This window comes from Halichoerus grypus, chromosome 15 (assembly GCF_964656455.1).
Source record: "Halichoerus grypus chromosome 15, mHalGry1.hap1.1, whole genome shotgun sequence".
Taxonomy (NCBI): Eukaryota; Metazoa; Chordata; class Mammalia; order Carnivora; family Phocidae; genus Halichoerus; species Halichoerus grypus.
Genome location: NC_135726.1, coordinates 56641285 through 56659626, shown reverse-complemented (window position 1 = coordinate 56659626; position 18342 = coordinate 56641285). Strand labels below are relative to the sequence as shown.

The 18342-nt window shown below is 38.1% G+C and overlaps 2 protein-coding genes across 3 annotated transcripts in view; both read left to right on the top strand.

Moving 5' to 3' along the window:
* The window catches only part of LOC118530333 (uncharacterized), a 51193-nt gene extending 40578 nt beyond the window's left edge, over window positions 1-10615 (top strand). The window contains exon 5 of the mRNA XM_078063410.1: window positions 5188-10615. Coding sequence (XP_077919536.1) covers window positions 5188-6998 — 1811 coding nt within the window. The 3' untranslated portion in view covers window positions 6999-10615. The remainder of the gene's footprint in view (window positions 1-5187) is intronic.
* LOC118530339 (KRAB domain-containing protein 5-like) overlaps window positions 1-18342 on the top strand; it is a 160104-nt gene that overhangs the window by 40504 nt on the left and 101258 nt on the right. The window lies entirely within an intron of this gene.

The window sequence follows — 18342 nt, the reverse complement described above, 5'->3', positions numbered from 1 at the left end:
AGATGGGAAGTACAGGCTTCCAGTTAAGGAATGAATACGTCATGGTGATAAAAGACACAGCATAAGGAGCATGTTTAATGGTGGTATCATAGCGTTGTACGGTGACAGTAGCTCACTTGTGAGCGTCGTAGAACCTATAGAGTTGTCAGGTCACTGTGTTGTACATCCGAACCAGCTTAACAATCTGTGTCAATTATGCTCTGATAGAAAACAAAATAGCAGAGATACGCATATACATATATAGGCTCAACTACGTTCTTTAGAACTTGCACGTAAAGAAAGCTAACCTATTCCAAATGAAGCTGATCCTACGTATTCATAATAGGATATAGACTTAGGAAAGCAAATTTATCTGTAACACAATGGAGATAAGGCTAAATTGCTGGAGAAAGGAGAAGACATGGGAGAGAGGAGAGAGTTCTAGCAGGGTGGAGAAGTGAATAGACGACATGGAAGAGCCTGGAGTCCTCACAGGCTGAGCAGCCTAGGAGATAATGGAAGAACATTCATTTATTTCTGTGAGAGTTTCTTAAATAGTTTTCCCTGCAGTGTGCTTTCTCATCTCTTACCATTAACGTGTATAGAATAATGGCCAAATATCTCATGAAGGCTTTTCTGTATAAGTGGAGTCTTTTGAAGATACTGGAAATTGCGACTGATTTTATTTGCTGAGCTCAATTCAGGCAAAGTCAGTTTTTAGGAGGAAGCCTGACATGAAAACAGAAGAGATCCTATAGCACTGAGAATTAGTGAAAGTGTAGGGAACCCTTGATATTTTTAAAATCTATGTAATCTGTGGGGTCCAAGCTAAGAAATCAGCATTGTACCATTAGCAGATTGCACCTGTGTGACTTGTCAACGTGGGAGCTCTTTCCACGAATATATTTGGCATGGTGACTTGAAGAAGGATAAATAGAGGTCCAGAAAAGAGTGGCTGATGAAGTTCACCATGCAGGAGTGACGTTAGTTTGAATGAAAAGTGAAGGGAGGGAAGGACTCCAGGCTCACCTGTTTTATCCTCTTCCCCGTGTTTAGGAACCCTTTAAATTGTTCATCTTTTGTGATGTAGGCCTGGAATTTTGTCTGGAGCATACATTTTCAAAGTTTGCCTGCCCAGATGCAGTGTGCTTCAAATTATAGGAGTTTTTTATTTTGTTTTGTTTTTAAAAATACACTTAGTGCCCTTGACTGAACTGAAGCTGGATTCCGTGCAGCCTTGATTCAGCCTCTTGGTTCCCCTGTGAGGTGTGCCTCTTTCTTGTTTTTCCACCACCTAGAAAGGAATCAGTTTTTATCATTCTCTGGTTAAACCTGAGAGGTAAATGATGTAAGGGAGCCATAGATTTAGCCCTGGTGTTAAATGAACTTTGCCCGTTCCTCTTCCACTTGACCTTGCTATGGACACTCTCAGGAAAGAATAGAAGAACATTATTTTTGAGAGACAGAAATTGGACAGGACCTCGGTCAACATGAGGACTAGGACTTGTATCTAAACTCCCAGTCCATCTGTGTTGCAGTGGAGAAATTCCAGTGTTTCAGGAACCCTCGAGGGCAGCGTACCTACAGGAGATGAGAATTCCACGATTCTTGTACATGGGTTAACCTCCCATATCTGGGTCTCTGGAAAAGCCTCTGTGATTGAGCTGATCAAAATGCAGAGGAGCCTGTGAAAGCCTGTGATCACACATGGAAGACATAGTTTACATACACTATTCCAGATTACAGAGTGTGGGCAGTATATTTGGCTTGATACTTGAATGACAGGGAAGTTCTCATGTTTACATTTAATTACGATTTACTTGCTTCTGGACATTTATTTCACAGTAGTTACTATGTGTCCTCTGAAGACTGTCAGGCGCCATCACCAGTGTGACCCAGTAGAGATTCATGCACTTCATGTCCTCGGTGTTCCCTGCTGGATCCCTCCGCTATAAGGTTAATAATTTTTCTCATTTATTTTTATGTACTTTGGGAGGATTTACTGAAAGATGTGCATAAGTCATCTTACTTAATCAGGAAACTCCTTTCTCTGTTTCACTTTGTAGTCTGCTTTGAAAATGAAGGCTCTCCTGTGTTGGCCTAAGATACCATTGTTTGAAGTAGAGATTGTAAATAAGTAACGGCTTGGCCCTACACATTTCCATTTTATTCCACACTCATGTCACAGACATAGCATTTCTTATCACTTCTCTGTTGCTCTAGAGAAAGAAAACATGCATCATATATGTTCCACTGCCTTAAAATTGTAAAATATAACTCAGCACAAAAGCCACATGAGACCAATACATTGAATGCTATAAGAGACTCAAAAACAGTGGTTATTTTAGTCATATACTTGTGTGTTTGTCTTTGTGGTGTTTTCGCAAGACACAAAAACCTTCATCCACAAATATATTCATGAGTTTTTATCACTGAAAGCATTTCTCAGTTTAGTGACAATAAAGAAAAACTCTAGTCTATCATTTTTATTCTTTTTTATTGAATCTATAATTTTCTCTTTTATGTATTATCCTCACTTACCTGTTTTAGTTGATACGTTCTGTGGGTTAATTGTGTTTGCATTCCCATTGTCCCCTTTTTTTTAAATTTTTTTTTAAAGATTTTATTTATTTATTTGAGAGAGAGAGAATGAGAGACAGCACGAGAGGGAAGAGGGTCAGAGGGAGAAGCAGACCCCCTGCCGAGCAGGGAGCCCGATGCGGGACTCGATCCCGGGACTCCAGGATCATGACTTGAGCCGAAGGCAGTCGCTTAACCAACTGAGCCACCCAGGCGCCCCTCCCATTGTCCCTTTGAAACCTGCCGTGAACCTTCTTTTAGGGTTACTTCTGTAAGTGGTCTGTGTGTTTGTCCTAAAGTAATTCAGTTTCAGTCTGGGATAAAACTCAGGATGTACCATTACTGAAGTTTTGCCAAGATGTTTTTTGAAAGGTGAAGAACAATTCTACTGTTCTCATAGGTTAGTGTGGATTCATGGGTGAATTTATGAAAAAATGTTAGAATGTGATGTAGTGGGTAGTAAATGTTTAAAGACGAATTGTTTTGTTCTTGAAATTAGAAGTTGTAATTTCCACAATATTCTTTACGTTCAAAGTCATCCATTTCTTTTCTTTTTCTTTTTGGAATTTAAAAGTGTGGCACTTGAGCTAAGATATTGGCATCGCTTGCAAGCTCGTGAGAAATGTGGGAACTCACATCCCACCTAGAAATCCAAATCAGATTGTAAGTTTTGACAGGATCTTCACTTCATTGTCCTACACATTAACATTGGATAAGGGCAGGTCTGGCTCACCTCTGCTTTTTGGCTAGCTACCCCTGTATTTATGTCTGTGGTGTATTTTGATAACTATGGCGTTGTAGTATGTTTTAAATCAGGGAGTGTGGTGCCTCCAATGTACTCTTCAGTTTGAAAATTATTCTGGGGGTGTTATACTGTGGCATCCGCATGGATGATAAGAGGGGTTTTGATCTTTCTGCCAAAGAAAATGACATTGGAATTTTGATAGAGATTTTCAGTGTTACTTTTTATTCTGATCTGTTTTATTTATGTCTGATTTTTCTTCGTTATTTCCTTCCTCTACTAAATTTCATGTTTGTTTCTTCTTTTTTATGTTCCTTATAGTATAACGTTATGTTGTTTATTTGAACTTTTTTTCTTAACTCAAGCATTTATAGCATTAAAAAAATTGAAAATGGAAAGTCTAGTGGGGAAAATTAGCAGAAATATACAAGTGATGACCAAACAATAAAATAGCATAAAAATAAAAATAGGCATTCTTTATGGTTTTCTATAGATCATGTCATCTGTGAACAGAGATAGTTTTCTTTTTCTTTTTGAATTGGATTCCTTTTATGTATTTTTTTCTTACCTGATTGTTCTGACTAGAATATCCAGTACTATGTTGAATGGAAGGGCTGAAGTCATTCCGTTACCTTGTTTCTGATCATACAGGAGAAGCATTCAGTCTTTTACTATTGAATATGTTAGATTTCAGCTTTCAGTACGGATGGCCTGTATTATGCTGAGGTGGTTTCCTTCTGTTCCTACTCTTGAGTGTTTTTAATCATGAAACTGTGTCCGATATGCTCACATTCTTGTTCTGCTTCAATTAATATGAACATGTCATGTTTGACCTTCATTCTGTTAATGCACACTCTTAAATTTATAGATTTCCATATGTTAAAAGACCCTGAACTCCAGTAAGAATTCTCACTTGATTATGTTGTAAAATAGTAAAATGTGCTTTTGATTCAGTTTGCTTCATTTTATTGTGGACTTAGTATAACTATTCCTCATAGTTAGTAGTTGGTGGTCGTCTTTGTTTGTAGTGTCTTCCTTTGGCTTTGATAACCTGGTAAAGCTGGTGTCTCAGAGATTGTTTGATAGTTTCCTTTCTCTTCACTCCTTGGAAATGTTGGAGGAGATTTGAAGTGCTTTCTCTTTAAATGTTTGTTTGAATTCTCCAGTGAATTTATCTGGCACAGGACTTTCTTTGTTGGGAATTTTGTTTTGTTTTGTTTTGTTTTACTTTTTCAATGTATTTAATAGTGGTAGATTATTTGATATTTGTATTTTTTTATTATTTCTCCATAATGGAGTCAGGTAGGTTATACACTTGTTGAGATTTATACAAGTTGTTTTTTTTTTTTATATCTGTTTGTGGACATATAATTATCCATCATCACCTCTTACAATTGTTTTTATTTCTTTGGTATCAGTTATATTGCGTCTGCTTTCACTTCACTTCTGATTTTACCTAGTCTTCTTGCTTCCATTCTTTATTTAAAAGTATATTGATTTTGTTGATCTTTTCTGAAAATGCAATCTTCCTATTGATGTTTCCCTGTTTTTGCTATCGTATTTTGTTGATTTCTATTTTAAGTTTAAATTTCTTTCCTTCTGCTAGTTTTGGGATCAAATGGCACTTTTCCTGATTTTTTGAGGTCTAGGATCATGATGTGTGCTCTGGCATGACAGTACTATGGAACTATGTGATAGGCTGTGTGATCTGTACATTGTCTGCGAGTTTGTCTCCCTGGAGGAATGAAGTCCTGATGAGTCTTTCTCAGCCATATTGCTGAAGTTCTCTGATTGATTTTAATTTTGCGTATTAGAAGCTTTCATTATATTCATCTGAGAATAGTAAGTGGAATGATTTTACTTTTCTCTTATTCAATATCTTTCAGCTGTATCTTCACATGGCACCCAGAGTTTCCTGCCAAAGCTGTGCATAGAAGCTTCTTTCCAAAACGTGGCAGTGGGTAGATATAAACATAGTGCCCTTGACAATTTACACTTAATGATAGACTGGAAAAATGATGGGGAGAGTGAAGAGCATCAAAGATACCATGAAGGACATATCCAAACTGAGACAACTGTCCATAATATGAATCTCACTGCCCAAAATGATGAAGAATATAAAACACTTGGGAAAATATCCCTTCTTAAGTCTGCTACTTCTGCAAAGCAGTGTCTTTCTGTAAGCAAGGGCTCAAATCAAATGGTGAAACATACGTATTTGGAGAACGAGAATTTGGAAAATCTGGAAAGTTGCCTAGTCCATGCTGAAAATAATTATTTGAACCATTTTGAAAGTAGGATTGGATTGACCTTTGAGTCAAACATTTCTGAAAATCAGAGATTTAAAAATGAAGAACAAAGTGCTAAGTGGGATTCGTTTGAGAGGTCCTTCACCGAGGAGTCGACCCTACAAGATGACCAGAGCATTTTCAATGAAAATAGAATTGCTCAATGCAGTGACTCTGAGAACAAATTTAACGAGGGTTCAAATGTTAATAAATGTGTGAGGACTCATTTTCCAGAGAATCATTATGAGTGTGATAAATGTGTGGAAGTCTTTTATCAAAGCTCCAACCTGATTATACATAAGAGTATCCCTATGGGAGAGAATCCTTATAAATATAATGAGTGTGGGAAATCTGTTAACCAGTCCTCCAATGTTGGTGATTATCAGAGAATTCACATGGAAAAAAACATACACAGATGTAATAAACCTGTGAACATGTTGAGTCAATCATCAGGACTAAACATACATAACACAGCCGCTACTGGACAGAAAACTTACATTTGTGAGGAATGTGGTAAAGCCTTTGACTGGCACTCAACACCATCTCAACACCAGCCAATGCCTACTGGAGAGAAACCTTACAAATGTGAAGAATGTAGCAAGGTCTTTATCCACCACTCACACCTTATTCAACATGACAGAATTCATCCTGGAGAGAAACCTTACCAATGTGAAGAATGTGGAAAGGCCTTTAACCAGCACTCAATGCTTACTCGACATCAAAGAATTCATACTGGAGAGAAACCTTACCAATGTGAAGAATGTGGCAAAGCCTTTAACCAGCACTCAAACCTTACTCAGCATCACAGAATTCATACTGGAGAGAAACCTTACCAATGTAAAGAATGTGGCCAGGCCTTTAACCATCACTCAAGCCTTACTCAACATCACAGAATTCACAGTGGTGAAAAACCTTACATATGTAAAGAATGTGGCCAGTCCTTTAACCAGCACTCAAACCTTACTCGACATCACAGAATTCATAGTGGAGAGAAACCTTATATATGTAAAGAATGTGGCCAGGCCTTTAACCAGCACTCAAAGCTTACTGAACACCTCAGAATTCATACTGGAGAGAAACCTTACATATGTAAAGAATGTGGCCAGGCCTTTAACCGACACTCACACCTTACTCGACATCACAGAATTCACAGTGGAGAGAAACCTTACCAATGTAAAGAATGTGGTAAGGCCTTTAACCAGCAGTCAAAGCTTACCGAACACCACAGAATTCATACTGGAGAGAAACCTTATATATGCAAAGAATGTGGCCAGGCCTTTAACCGGCATTCACACCTTACTCGACATCACAGAATTCATAGTGGAGAGAAACCTTACATATGTAAAGAATGTGGTGATACCTTTATCCAGCACTCACACCTGACTCGACATCACAGAATTCATACTTGAAGGAGTCCTAACGAAAATAATGTGCCAAGGCCTTTAAGCAGTGCTAAAGTCTAACTTCTGATCAGAGGATGTATACTGGAGAAGATTTTGCAAACATAATGAATTTGGCAAGCCCTTTAATCAGAAGTCAAGCTTCATTGACCATCAGAGAATTCGTATTGGAGAAGAAAACTTAGAAATGTAAAATGTGGTAAAACTTTTAGGATTGCTCAACTCTTACTCAGCATCTCAGAGTTCATACTGAGGGGAAACATTACAAAGGTAAAAGAATGTCTCAAGCCTCTAGCTGGAACTCCCAACTTACTGAACATCATAGTTCTCATCACAGGATGGAAACTAAAATACAGAGAAATTTGCAGTGCCTTTAACTGGAATTCAATCTTTAATATCCAAAAATTCACACTAGAGTCAAACCCTACAAATTTATGAATGAGGAAAGACCTTCATTTTAAATATACACATTAGTAAACACTCGTGAGTGCATAAAGGACAGTAACTTGAAAGATGTAAATACTTAGAAATGTATGTAACTGAACATCAAATGTCAATAAATGTCACAGAAATCAAGTACAAAGCACTACGTCAGTCAGTCTATTCAGATATTACATCAGAATACTCATGATAAGGAATAATAACAAAGTTAAACTGTTAGAAATGTCTGTCCTATTCTTCAAAAGATTGAGTGGATAGATTTTTGCATAGTTCTAATTAATTTCAATATGTGCTTTTTTTTTTAGCATTGGCCCTATCTGATATTTGTGTCTAGCAAATATTAATGTATCTCTACTCTCAAGTCACTTCAGAAAATACATTTATTTTTAGTATGTGTGAAATTGTGTGACTGATTGTTGCTTCATCAAAGATAGGAGCTCTCTCCTTCACTAGGTGGGACTCATGATATCTAATTATCCATGGAAGATGAAGGACAATATAATATACAATATATAAAGAAAATCTAAATGAAGATATTATTTGTGGTTATAACATTAATGACTGTCGTCATGAAAAAGGTGTTCAGAACATCAATCTTTTCCATTTATTAAAACTAAAGAACTTTCTGAATATTACAAATAAAATATTTTACCAACTGGTATTAGAAGAAAAACAGGTGGCAATCCAGTAAAATTCTGATGTATCCTCATGATAGCAATAGTTAGAGAATATTAGTGGATGTGGTTGAAAGGAAGAAATCCTCACAGATACCATAAAGAGGGTAGCTGACTCTTCCCCAACATGGCATACATCCACATTTGTTGAGAAGGACCTCACACCTGAAAATTATTGAAACCACTACTCCCACATCATTATATCAGTGCTTGAATGCTTTTTAATGCTTATATACTGTATTTTGAGCAAGGATTATAGAGGGGATTGAAATGCATAACTTAGTCTATGTGTGAACTTAATATATTTTAATTAATAAAACATAATGGTTTTTATCATGTTAACATGGATATGTAATGAATGAAGTGTTATCTGACTACCAATGTTAACCTATCTCATTTTATATAAGGTTGTAGGTAACTGATGGTATCTATCACCTATTTGGCAACAGAGTGGAAATATTATCTAGTAATCCATTTTTCTCATTGGCCTTAATGTTTAGATAATGTGTGATTGTTTTTCCGTTAGTTTATCTATTGTATCATTTTCTCCTCCTTGGGTCTAGTGGGATAGTATAACAGATATATTATAGATTGTATGTGGGTCTTATTGATCAACTAAGTGAAGTACTCCATGACAGTGCTACTTAGCATACATTTTGTGTAGGCAGGAGTTTTGCAGGGGACTTTTAGTGACACAAGAGAATCTTACTAGTGCATTTCCTACATAACAAACTGCAGAGTCAAAAGTTAATGTACCTTCTGATAGGGCATTCCCAGTCCACCCTTGTGAGCAAACATTTCTCCTGTCTCCCATGACTTTCCCCTTATGTGTCCTTTAGAGAAGACTCCCACCGAGCTTACTTAAACCTATTTTAGTTTGAAAGGCTATCTGGACTTCTCCCAGGGACCCTAAAGCACTCTACCATGGCCCCTAATAAAGTTATGTGCCCCACTTCATACATGTGGGTGTTGTTTTCATGTTTCTATCTAGTAAACATACACTTATAACAATGGTTTGTGTGTAATAGATACCCCATAAGTTAGAGAAATATATTCCGGTAGGAGTGACATTGTAGCCCCAGTTAAGAGAAAGTACAGAGGATGAAGAATTGGCGTAAATTCTGCATGTGGAGAGAGGACACCTTTCCTGGGTTGCACAACTGACTCCTTGGATTTAGAAAAATAACTTATACTTGTTTATTTTCCTAGATAACTGTAGATCTCCATTTCTATTTATCCCCAGTTTTATTTCCACCTACATAGGCATCTCAAACGTTCTTCTTTGCCTGTGTTGTGGTGAGAATGTCCTCACTGACCTTTTAATTGAGATTAGAGACAAGTAAGGCCAATGGGTGTCAATTCAGACATTTAGCCCTGGCATGTGGGATGTAAATATAAGTAAAACACAATGATGGCAGCATCCTTAGAAAGGTAAGACCTATTAAAAGAAAATGTGAAGAATTCTTTTCAGTGTGGGTAGGGAACCCAACGTGGCTCCCTTTAGTCATTCAAAAGGCACAGTTACCTCTTGGTGGTGTCATCTGATGAATAAATGTAATGGAATAAAGGAATTGGCAAGTGTGGTGGGTTTCTGAGGAGTAGGGAAGTCCTATTTTATCTTCATGATTTAATTGAATTCCTGTGTGTTAGTGAGGACCAGATGCTGTTGTGATGACTGTGTTTGCCCAGGTCTAGATCAGTGGCTGTGGATGGAGGAAGGGTATTCGATGATGCAATCATTTAGTGCATAGCTTCAAAATATCACATGGTAGAGTAGATGTTGGAGATGAAGAAGCCTTCTGGACAGTGGAACAGGCAGGCTCAGCAAGATGTGTGCTGTGGTTTCACCAAAGCGCTAGTATTCCAGGTATATAACCCCAACATAGTTTAAATCCACTGTAGATGGGTATCGTTTCGTGGAAGCTGATGCACCGCTGTGTGGGACCTTCCTCCCTTTACCGCGTGCCATGATGAGTGTAGCCCTGTGCCCTGGCTCTGTGCCATGGATTTCTTGGAGGAGTGGTACAACAGTCAGTGGCAGTGGGCATTTCTGCTTCAGACAGTCTGGTGCAAGTGTTTATTGACTGATAATAAAGAAGATGTGTATCTATATAGAATGGAATATTAGCCTTAAAAAGGAATGAAATCTTACCATTTGCAATGACATGGATGGAGCTAGGTTATTATGCTAATGTAAAGAAGTCAGAGAAGGACAAATACCATGTGTTTTCACGCATATGTGGAATATAAGAAACAAACAAGCAAAGGAGAAAAAAAAGCAGACAGGCAAATCAAGAAATAGACTCTTAACTATAGAGAAGAAACTGATGGTTACCAGAGTGGAGATGGATTTGAGAGATGAGTTAAATAAGTGATGGGAATGAAGATGTGCATTTGTTGTATTGAGCACTGGGTGTTGTATGGAATTGTTCAATCACTATTGTACACCTGAAACAAATATGACAGTGCATGTTAACTCACTATAATTTAAATAAAACCTTTTAAAAAATACTTTGGTGTTTACAGATTTAAGAAATTTTATCCCTTATGTTAACTTACGTTACACAAAATACACCTTTGTAAACAAATTGGAACGTTTATCTTTTCTCCCTGATTCCTCCAGAATTCAGAGTGTCTCAGTAACTATTTTTATATTTTAATGCCTGTATATATATATTTGTATAATTTCAGTAAGAATCTGTTCTCATGGTGACAAGACACAAACAAACACTGGTTATACAACGATGGCTTTGACTGGAATGTCATAGCTGAGAAAGAGCTGCATAGACTCAGATACGACAAGACAGCTATAGGGAACTAAGATTGACTTTATGGATCAAATAAGGCCCCCTTGGAAATACCAGCCTGATACCTTGCTTAGGGAGTTCCCAGCAGCTTTACCATGTGAGCAAGGAAGATTACTTACTAGCAGGCGCAGGAACCTCAGGATACTTAGGGGACTTGATGAAGAGAGGAGATCACTGAAATCTGTAGTTACTGTCCATAAAGTCTGGTGGCACGAAAATGGCATGGACTCTGACCTGGAGATGCTATTAAAAGTTCGATTTAGAGGGGCGCCTGGGTGGCTCAGTCGTTAAGCGTCTGCCTTCGGCTCAGGTCATGATCCCAGGGTCCTGGGATCGAGCCCCGCATCGGGCTCCCTGCTCAGCGGGAAGCCTGCTTCTCCCTCTCCCACTCCCCCTGCTTGTGTTCCCTCTCTCGCTGTGTCTCTCTGTCAAATAAATAAATAAAATCTTTAAAAAAAAAAAAAAAAAAAAAGTTCGATTTAGAGATTCCTCATGAAAAGTTCCTGCAAAACTGTTTTTAAAGTGTCTGTAGCTCAACCCCCCTTCTACCTGCAGTTATGTAGATAATCAGGCCAAGTGTTTTTTTCTTAGACTATTTTGTAATCAAATTAGTGTTAATTTGACTATCTTTGGTAAAAATTTGTTTCAGTAACATTTTGTAGATACTAGATTTTAGTAGTATTCAGTATTGACTACATCCTGATTTCTTCTAATGTCGACCAATGCATGGCTACAAGTCCCCAGACATTTTGGGTTTTCTCTCACCTTCCTACTTGGAATCATTTGAGAACTAAAATTGACATTTTTCCTGAAGCTCTGCAAACTTAATATGAATGACTAGTAAAGAAATTGTCATAATAGCTCATGTATAGACAGTCCTAGTACTGTGGCTCTGTGGACCACTGAAATACTACCAACGTAGTATTTAAACTATAAACCAGGACAATATGTTAGGTTTCCCCTGCCTGCCCTCACTCTATCTTACGATGCTTGAAATCTAACATCTAGAAGTCTGCTCAGCTGGCTACCCTCAGAGATCAGAACCTGCCTTAACATTTGATCTAATCATTAATCGTAGTTCATTTGTTTTCATATAAATGCCTCATTTAATCACAGTACTTAAGCTACAGGGTACCTTTGAAAATACACCTGTATCATTGCCTTCTGAAACGAGTTTGACCAAACTGACCTATTGGCAGGGTAAAATGCTAGATCAGTGACCTGAAGTAATCTACCAGATCAACATGGAATACTTGAAACTCCCAAGGAAGTTTTAGATGGGGGAACTGAAGGAGCAGGACAAGCCTCTCTCTCCACCCACCGCCCCCTGCAAAATGCCCCTTTGGATAATTGAAGGTACTTGAGAACCTGCAGGTTGCAGAGGACATTTTACCCCTCCCCTGCCATTAACAACCCAGAAGAATCTAAATTGGGGAGGGGGGGGGTCTTTCCAGAACATGAGAGATTAACATGAAAAAGTTTATCTCTGAACCATCTTTAAGGTAAGACAAATACCTAAATACCAAAGATGTGCTCTTATCGCCCTGTGAAGTGTTTTCCTTTCCTGCGAAGCTCCTGACCCCCACCCCTTCTTTCCTTATTTCAGGATGGTATTTGTACCTCATCTTCCCTGACAGTCTGGAACTTCCACTTCTGTGTGGATTTCCTGTACATATACCTATTAAATTTGATTTTTCTGCTGTTAATCTGTCTCATATGAATTTGATTCTAAGTCCAGCTAGAAAGACCTTTGAGGGGACAAGAATTCTTGTTCTCTGACGGGATTTAATTTAAGGCCTCATTCCCTGGCATCCTATTTAAGTTATAAAAAGGTGGTGTAGCAGTAGAAAGTACTTGTACAGGAGTTGATATTTTTGAGCTCAGGTTTTGGCCCTATTTCAGAAGGTCCTGTATTTGTTTCCTGCTTAGATAGTACATTATCAGTGTTTCCTTTAAAAGCTGCTGAGTAGAGGTGCCTGGGTGGTGCAGTTGGTTAAGCCTCTAACTCTTGGTTTTGGCTCAGGTATGATCTCGGGGTCAGGAGATGGAGCCCTGGTGCCGGGCTGTCAGGCTGCACGCGGAGTCTCCTTAAGAGTCTCTCCCTTGTCCTCTGCCTCTCCCCACCCTGTGTTCTCTCTTTCTCTAAAATAAATAAATCTTTAAAAAAAATAAAAGCTTCTAAGTAGCAATCAAAATATGTATCCCTCTCTATTTAATAGATGGCTCTCTTGAAGGGGATGCATAGGTACACAAATGAAGTATCTGAGGGATCCTCATTTAGACCACTTGAGCATTAAAATCCTTTGTATATTCTACTTATTTAGATGCCTGCAGATATGTAATCCATGTGTATTAAACATGAGCCCCACCAGATTGTATGAAGGGGGTTTTCCATCCCATTTTTCCGGTTGTGATGGTTTATTTTCTATCCCTGTTGGTTGACATGCCAGCACTATCTAAGGGAATTTAGCCGTGAAAGAATGTGCTAATTAGAGTTTAATCATGCTGCTTCAGGTGTCACCCTGGAGATGGTGGATTGCGTTTTGTGTCTTGGTTTTCCCTGGAGTTAGCCTGGCTGAATTCAAAGTGCTCAACATGCTAAGTGGCTGATTCTTCCATGCTTCCCCTGATGGAGCAACTGAATTATTTGTATCGTGACTGGGAATCCCTGTGGGATGGCTGCCGGGTGCTGAAGTTGACTCTGCCACTCTCTACTGAGAGGAACTACTATCCTTTGTCTTTGCATTCATTCAGAATCTCATCTACAGAACGTGTCAAGGATTTAAATTGGTCACATTGTGAAGAATTTTAAGTTTCTAAGAGGCAGATGCATCTGTGCTTCTCCTGACTTTACAGTGTATTGTGGCCATGCAGTATTACTGAAGAAAATTATCTTCTGGGACGCCTGGGTGGCTCAGTTGGTTAAACATCTGCCTTTGGTTCAGGTCATGGTCCTGGGGTCCTGTGATTGGGCCTGCGTCAGGCTCCCTGCTCACGGGGAGTAGGCTTCTGGTCCCTACTGACTTCCAAATTGGATCACTATAGGAAGTTATCTGTGCTGGTACCTCTGAAAGTAAGTCCTAGGATCCATATTTGATTTGTGTTTTTATTTTTTTTTTAAAGATTATTTATTTCTTAGAGCAGAGTGAGCAAGAGAGAATAAGGGGGGCGGGGAGAAGCAGGCTCCCCACTGAGTTGGGAGCCCACCCGGGGCTGGATTCCAGTGTGCTGGGATCATGACCTGAGCCGAAGGCAGACGCTTACCCACTGGAGTCCCCCAGGCGCCCCTGATTTGTGTTTTTAAATCAGCAAGAATGATTAATTTGATGGTGTGAAATTGGAAATGTCAAGGGCTTTCTTTAGTGACTGAGCAAAATGTCTGTCATTTATTGTGGCCTGTTTTCACTATATGTGCTTTGTTTAATATTCTATTGATGTGAAAATCAAATTGATTGGATTTAAGCAGATATGAAATTGCTATGTTACATAGAATTCAGCCTTTCATTTGCCTTATTGTTTGAATAAGGTGATCGTGAACAATTCTGTTGTCGTAAACTCTTCACAAATAATAGAAGTGGTGTAATTTTGTGGCTTAAGGTGAAACTGGAAAAAAACAAAAGAAAATTTATAGACCCATGAGGTCATGTTAGCAGATGTCCTTAATAACTTCTGGTGTCACTTCACCTTATACCTTAGAGGTGTGTTCCTTCTCAAAACACTTTGAATCAGAAAAATATCGTTCTTCTTTATCTGAGAGGTTTTATGAGGTGTATCCTGTAATTATATCTGTAGGCTAGTGCTGATTAACTACTTGTAAGCTAGTGGGGTCACATGCCTGTGTCTTGAGCCTAGGCTACATGTCCCTTGTCTGGTACAGCTCTGCCTGGGGATATATGACCCGTAGCGTGCATTCTCTCATCTGCACTGACAAGATCAGTGCTGGCTTCATTAGATCAACTTTGTGTCGATTCTGTCAGGGAGCTTGAATTTCTGTCCCTTAAAAGGTCCTTCTAGCAGGACTAAGAATCCAATTGAAATGAGACAGATTAACAAGAAAGATCAACTTAAATTTTATAAGTGTAAGGAACCCTCACAGGCATGGAAATCCCAAAGGCAGTCAGGCAAAATGAGGTATTTATGTCTTCCTGAACTAAGAAGGAGGACCAGGGATTTTCAAGTGGAAAAACGTACTTCACAAGGCATTAAGAAGAGTAGATGTTTGATAATTAGATGTTTGCCACGTCACAGGTGGGTCACTCAGATAAAATTTGTCACTACTAATAACCCATATTCTGTGAAGACCCCCAAGTTAGATCCTTCTACAAAGTTAAGGGACGGTAAAAAGTTTCTCTTAAGCCAGGGTGTCAATTACCTTTAGCCCAAAAGAATGTTCATCTTGGGGGCAGCCTACCCTTGGTCCCTACAGAACATTGCTTTAAACATGGCTACATACGTCTCTGTATGTAGACTTGTGTGTCATGTTACATAAACTCAGATAACCTTGGTTAAAACCTCATTTCTTCCATTTACTGGACATTTGGCAAAATACTCTCATAAGAGAAAAAAAAATGTTTGGTCTCATAAATTATTTTGTTGTTTTGGTTTGTTTCCTTGCATTAACTTACAATACTACCTGGTTTCTAGTAAATGTTTAAAAAGGATTGTTGTTGCCATTCTTTCTGTTCTAGTAGCACGTATAATTTCCATAAAAACATTCCATTCAAACTCATCAAATAACAGTATTTGGGGAAACCATTTTCTAGAATTCTACAATGTTCTCTCTTCTCTATTGAGGACAATACTGGGTTGAAAATTAAAGAATCCAACAAAACTCATATTTCTATTTTTAAAACAAATGAGTCTTATTATATCTAAGTGACACCTGTTCACCTTTCTGGAGCCAAGAGAGAGCCCTGGGATGTGAAGAGAAAGGAGCCTTACATCCAGGTAGGTGGGAATGAGTAAAGCAGATGACGCAGGTGAGGTGTAATGGTCAAAGCGGAGAACACACCTGAATGTGTGATTTGGGAAGTGCTACTTGAAATAATTATCTTAAAATATATGTGAACTGTGGTATAATTTATACCTAAATGTTTATTTTATATAGCAGTGATACTCAGCATATTGTACAACAATCATGGTCTTTCTCTGTATGTTTGTTTGTGATGTTGCTTCTCAAGGATGAATTACAGCCTTGGCATTCTTTGTAAAAGTGGCAATATCTCTTAACAAATTCTCTAGTGTCATTTAATGAAGCTCATCCATAAAATTTTTATTAGAACATTTTATGATTGACTGTGATGAATTTTCTGTGCACAATTTATGCCACGTAACACATGTTAATGTGTTAAACATTAGCAGAAACTAAACAAAGCAAAAAATGCTTGCTTTTCTTGAGTGCCCGGTCTCGGTTTAAAACTATCGTTATATGGAAGGATCCTTGTATAATGTATCTGTTTTATTCAGAAGTATTACAGGTAACATTTCTCTTATTGTTTTGCATTCAGTAAAACTTCATTTTTATTTATTTATTTATTTATTTATTTAAAGATTTTATTTATTCATTTATTTGAGAGAGTGAGAGAGAGCACATGAGAGGGGGGAAGGTCAGAGGGAGAAGCAGACTCCCCGCCGAGCAGGGAGCCCGATGCGGGACTCGATCCTGGGACTCCAGGATCATGACCTGAGCCAAAGGCAGTCGCTTAACCAACTGAGCCACCCAGGCGCCCCAAAACTTCATTTTTATTGATAGTTTCTACAGCATTAGTGAATTGTGCTTTTGTTTTTTTTATCTGTTTTATAGTTTTGGATAACAATTTTCAACTTAGGAGTTCAAAGACAGTGTAGGGTTTAATTGAAATAGGAATCAGCCATATGTCAAATGCCAATAAAATTATGTGTGTATTTGTTTGTACAAATATTACCCGTACATTGTTGGTTCATGACTTACCTTGTTTGTTTCTTTTCTTGGTTGGTTGTCAGTGGTGGTTTTATATTGTGTGTTTATCCTGGGTAAGTTGTTATATGGAATTAATGTCATCATCTATTTGTGGATGAATTCATATTCTCTTTTGAAAGAAACACCTTTTTGAATTAAAGGTAATTTTTAAAAAATTTGTATCTTCAGTTTTAGGTGTCATTATTCTTCATTGTGGTCAAAAATGTATGCCATGAAATTTACCATTTTAACCATTTTTAACTAAAGTGTTAAGTGTGTTGACATTATTGGAATACCAATTTCTAGAATTATCTCATCCTATAAAACTAAAACTTAGTAACTGTTAAGTACCCACTTCCACACTTGTGTCTGAGATCCTGGCATCCTTTCTTTCCTTCTCTCTTTCCTTCCTTCCTTTTCATGAGGTTCACATTAGGTTTAGTCACTTAAATGAAATCATAGTGTATCTGTTTCTGTGACTCATTTATTTCACTCATCATCACGTTTTAACCATGTTGTATAAAGTGACAATATGTGTCTCTTTTTTCAAGGCTGAATATTATTCTAGTGAATGTATATGCTACATTTTCTTATGCATTCATAAGTATTTCTGTTGCTTTCATTTATTATTGGCTTTTCTGAATAATGCTGCTGTGAATATCCCTGTGCAAACATCTCTTGTGGATCCCACTTTGAATTGTTTTGGTCATATACTGTCAAGTGGGATGGCTGGATCATACGGTAATATGATTTACAACTCTTTGAGGAACCTCCACTCCGTTTTCCATAGTGATTGCTTCATATGCATTTCCTCCAGCAGTGTATAAGGGGTGCAATCTCTCCTCATCCTTTCCAGCACGTGTACTTTTTTTTTTTGTTCGTGCTTAATAGTGGGATCTGGACAGGTGAGGGGTGATGACTCACTGTTTGATTTATATTTTTCTAATGAATAGTGAGGTTGAGCATCTTTCCTGTGCCTTGTCCATTTGTATATATTTCTTGGATTGTGCCCATTGAAAATTTTGTGCAGTTATTAATCATGCTAGTTGCTGTTTGGTTGTCATTGCAAGAGTTCTTTCTCTGTTCTAAATGTTAAATCCTTCTGCTCTAGAGGGTCTGCAAAAGAAATTCCTTGCATTTTTCAGGTTGCCTTTTCACTCCACTGTTTCCTTAGAATTACTTTCTCTGGGGGCGCCTGGGTGGCTCAGTCAGTTAAGTGTCTGACTTAGGCTCGGGTCATGATCTCAGGGTCCTTAGATTGAGCCCTACATCCAGCTAAATGCTCAGCAGGGAGTTTGCTTCTTCCTCTTCCTCTGCCCCTTCCTCCCGCTCATGCCCTCCCTCTCTCCTCTCTTTCTCTCTCAAATAAATAAAATCTTAAAAAAAAAAGAATGACTTTTTCTGATTTCAATATGTTTGAATATATTGTTTCATTTCATTACTCTCAAGGTATTTACTGGTTATTTTCTTTATAATTTCATTTTGACTCATTG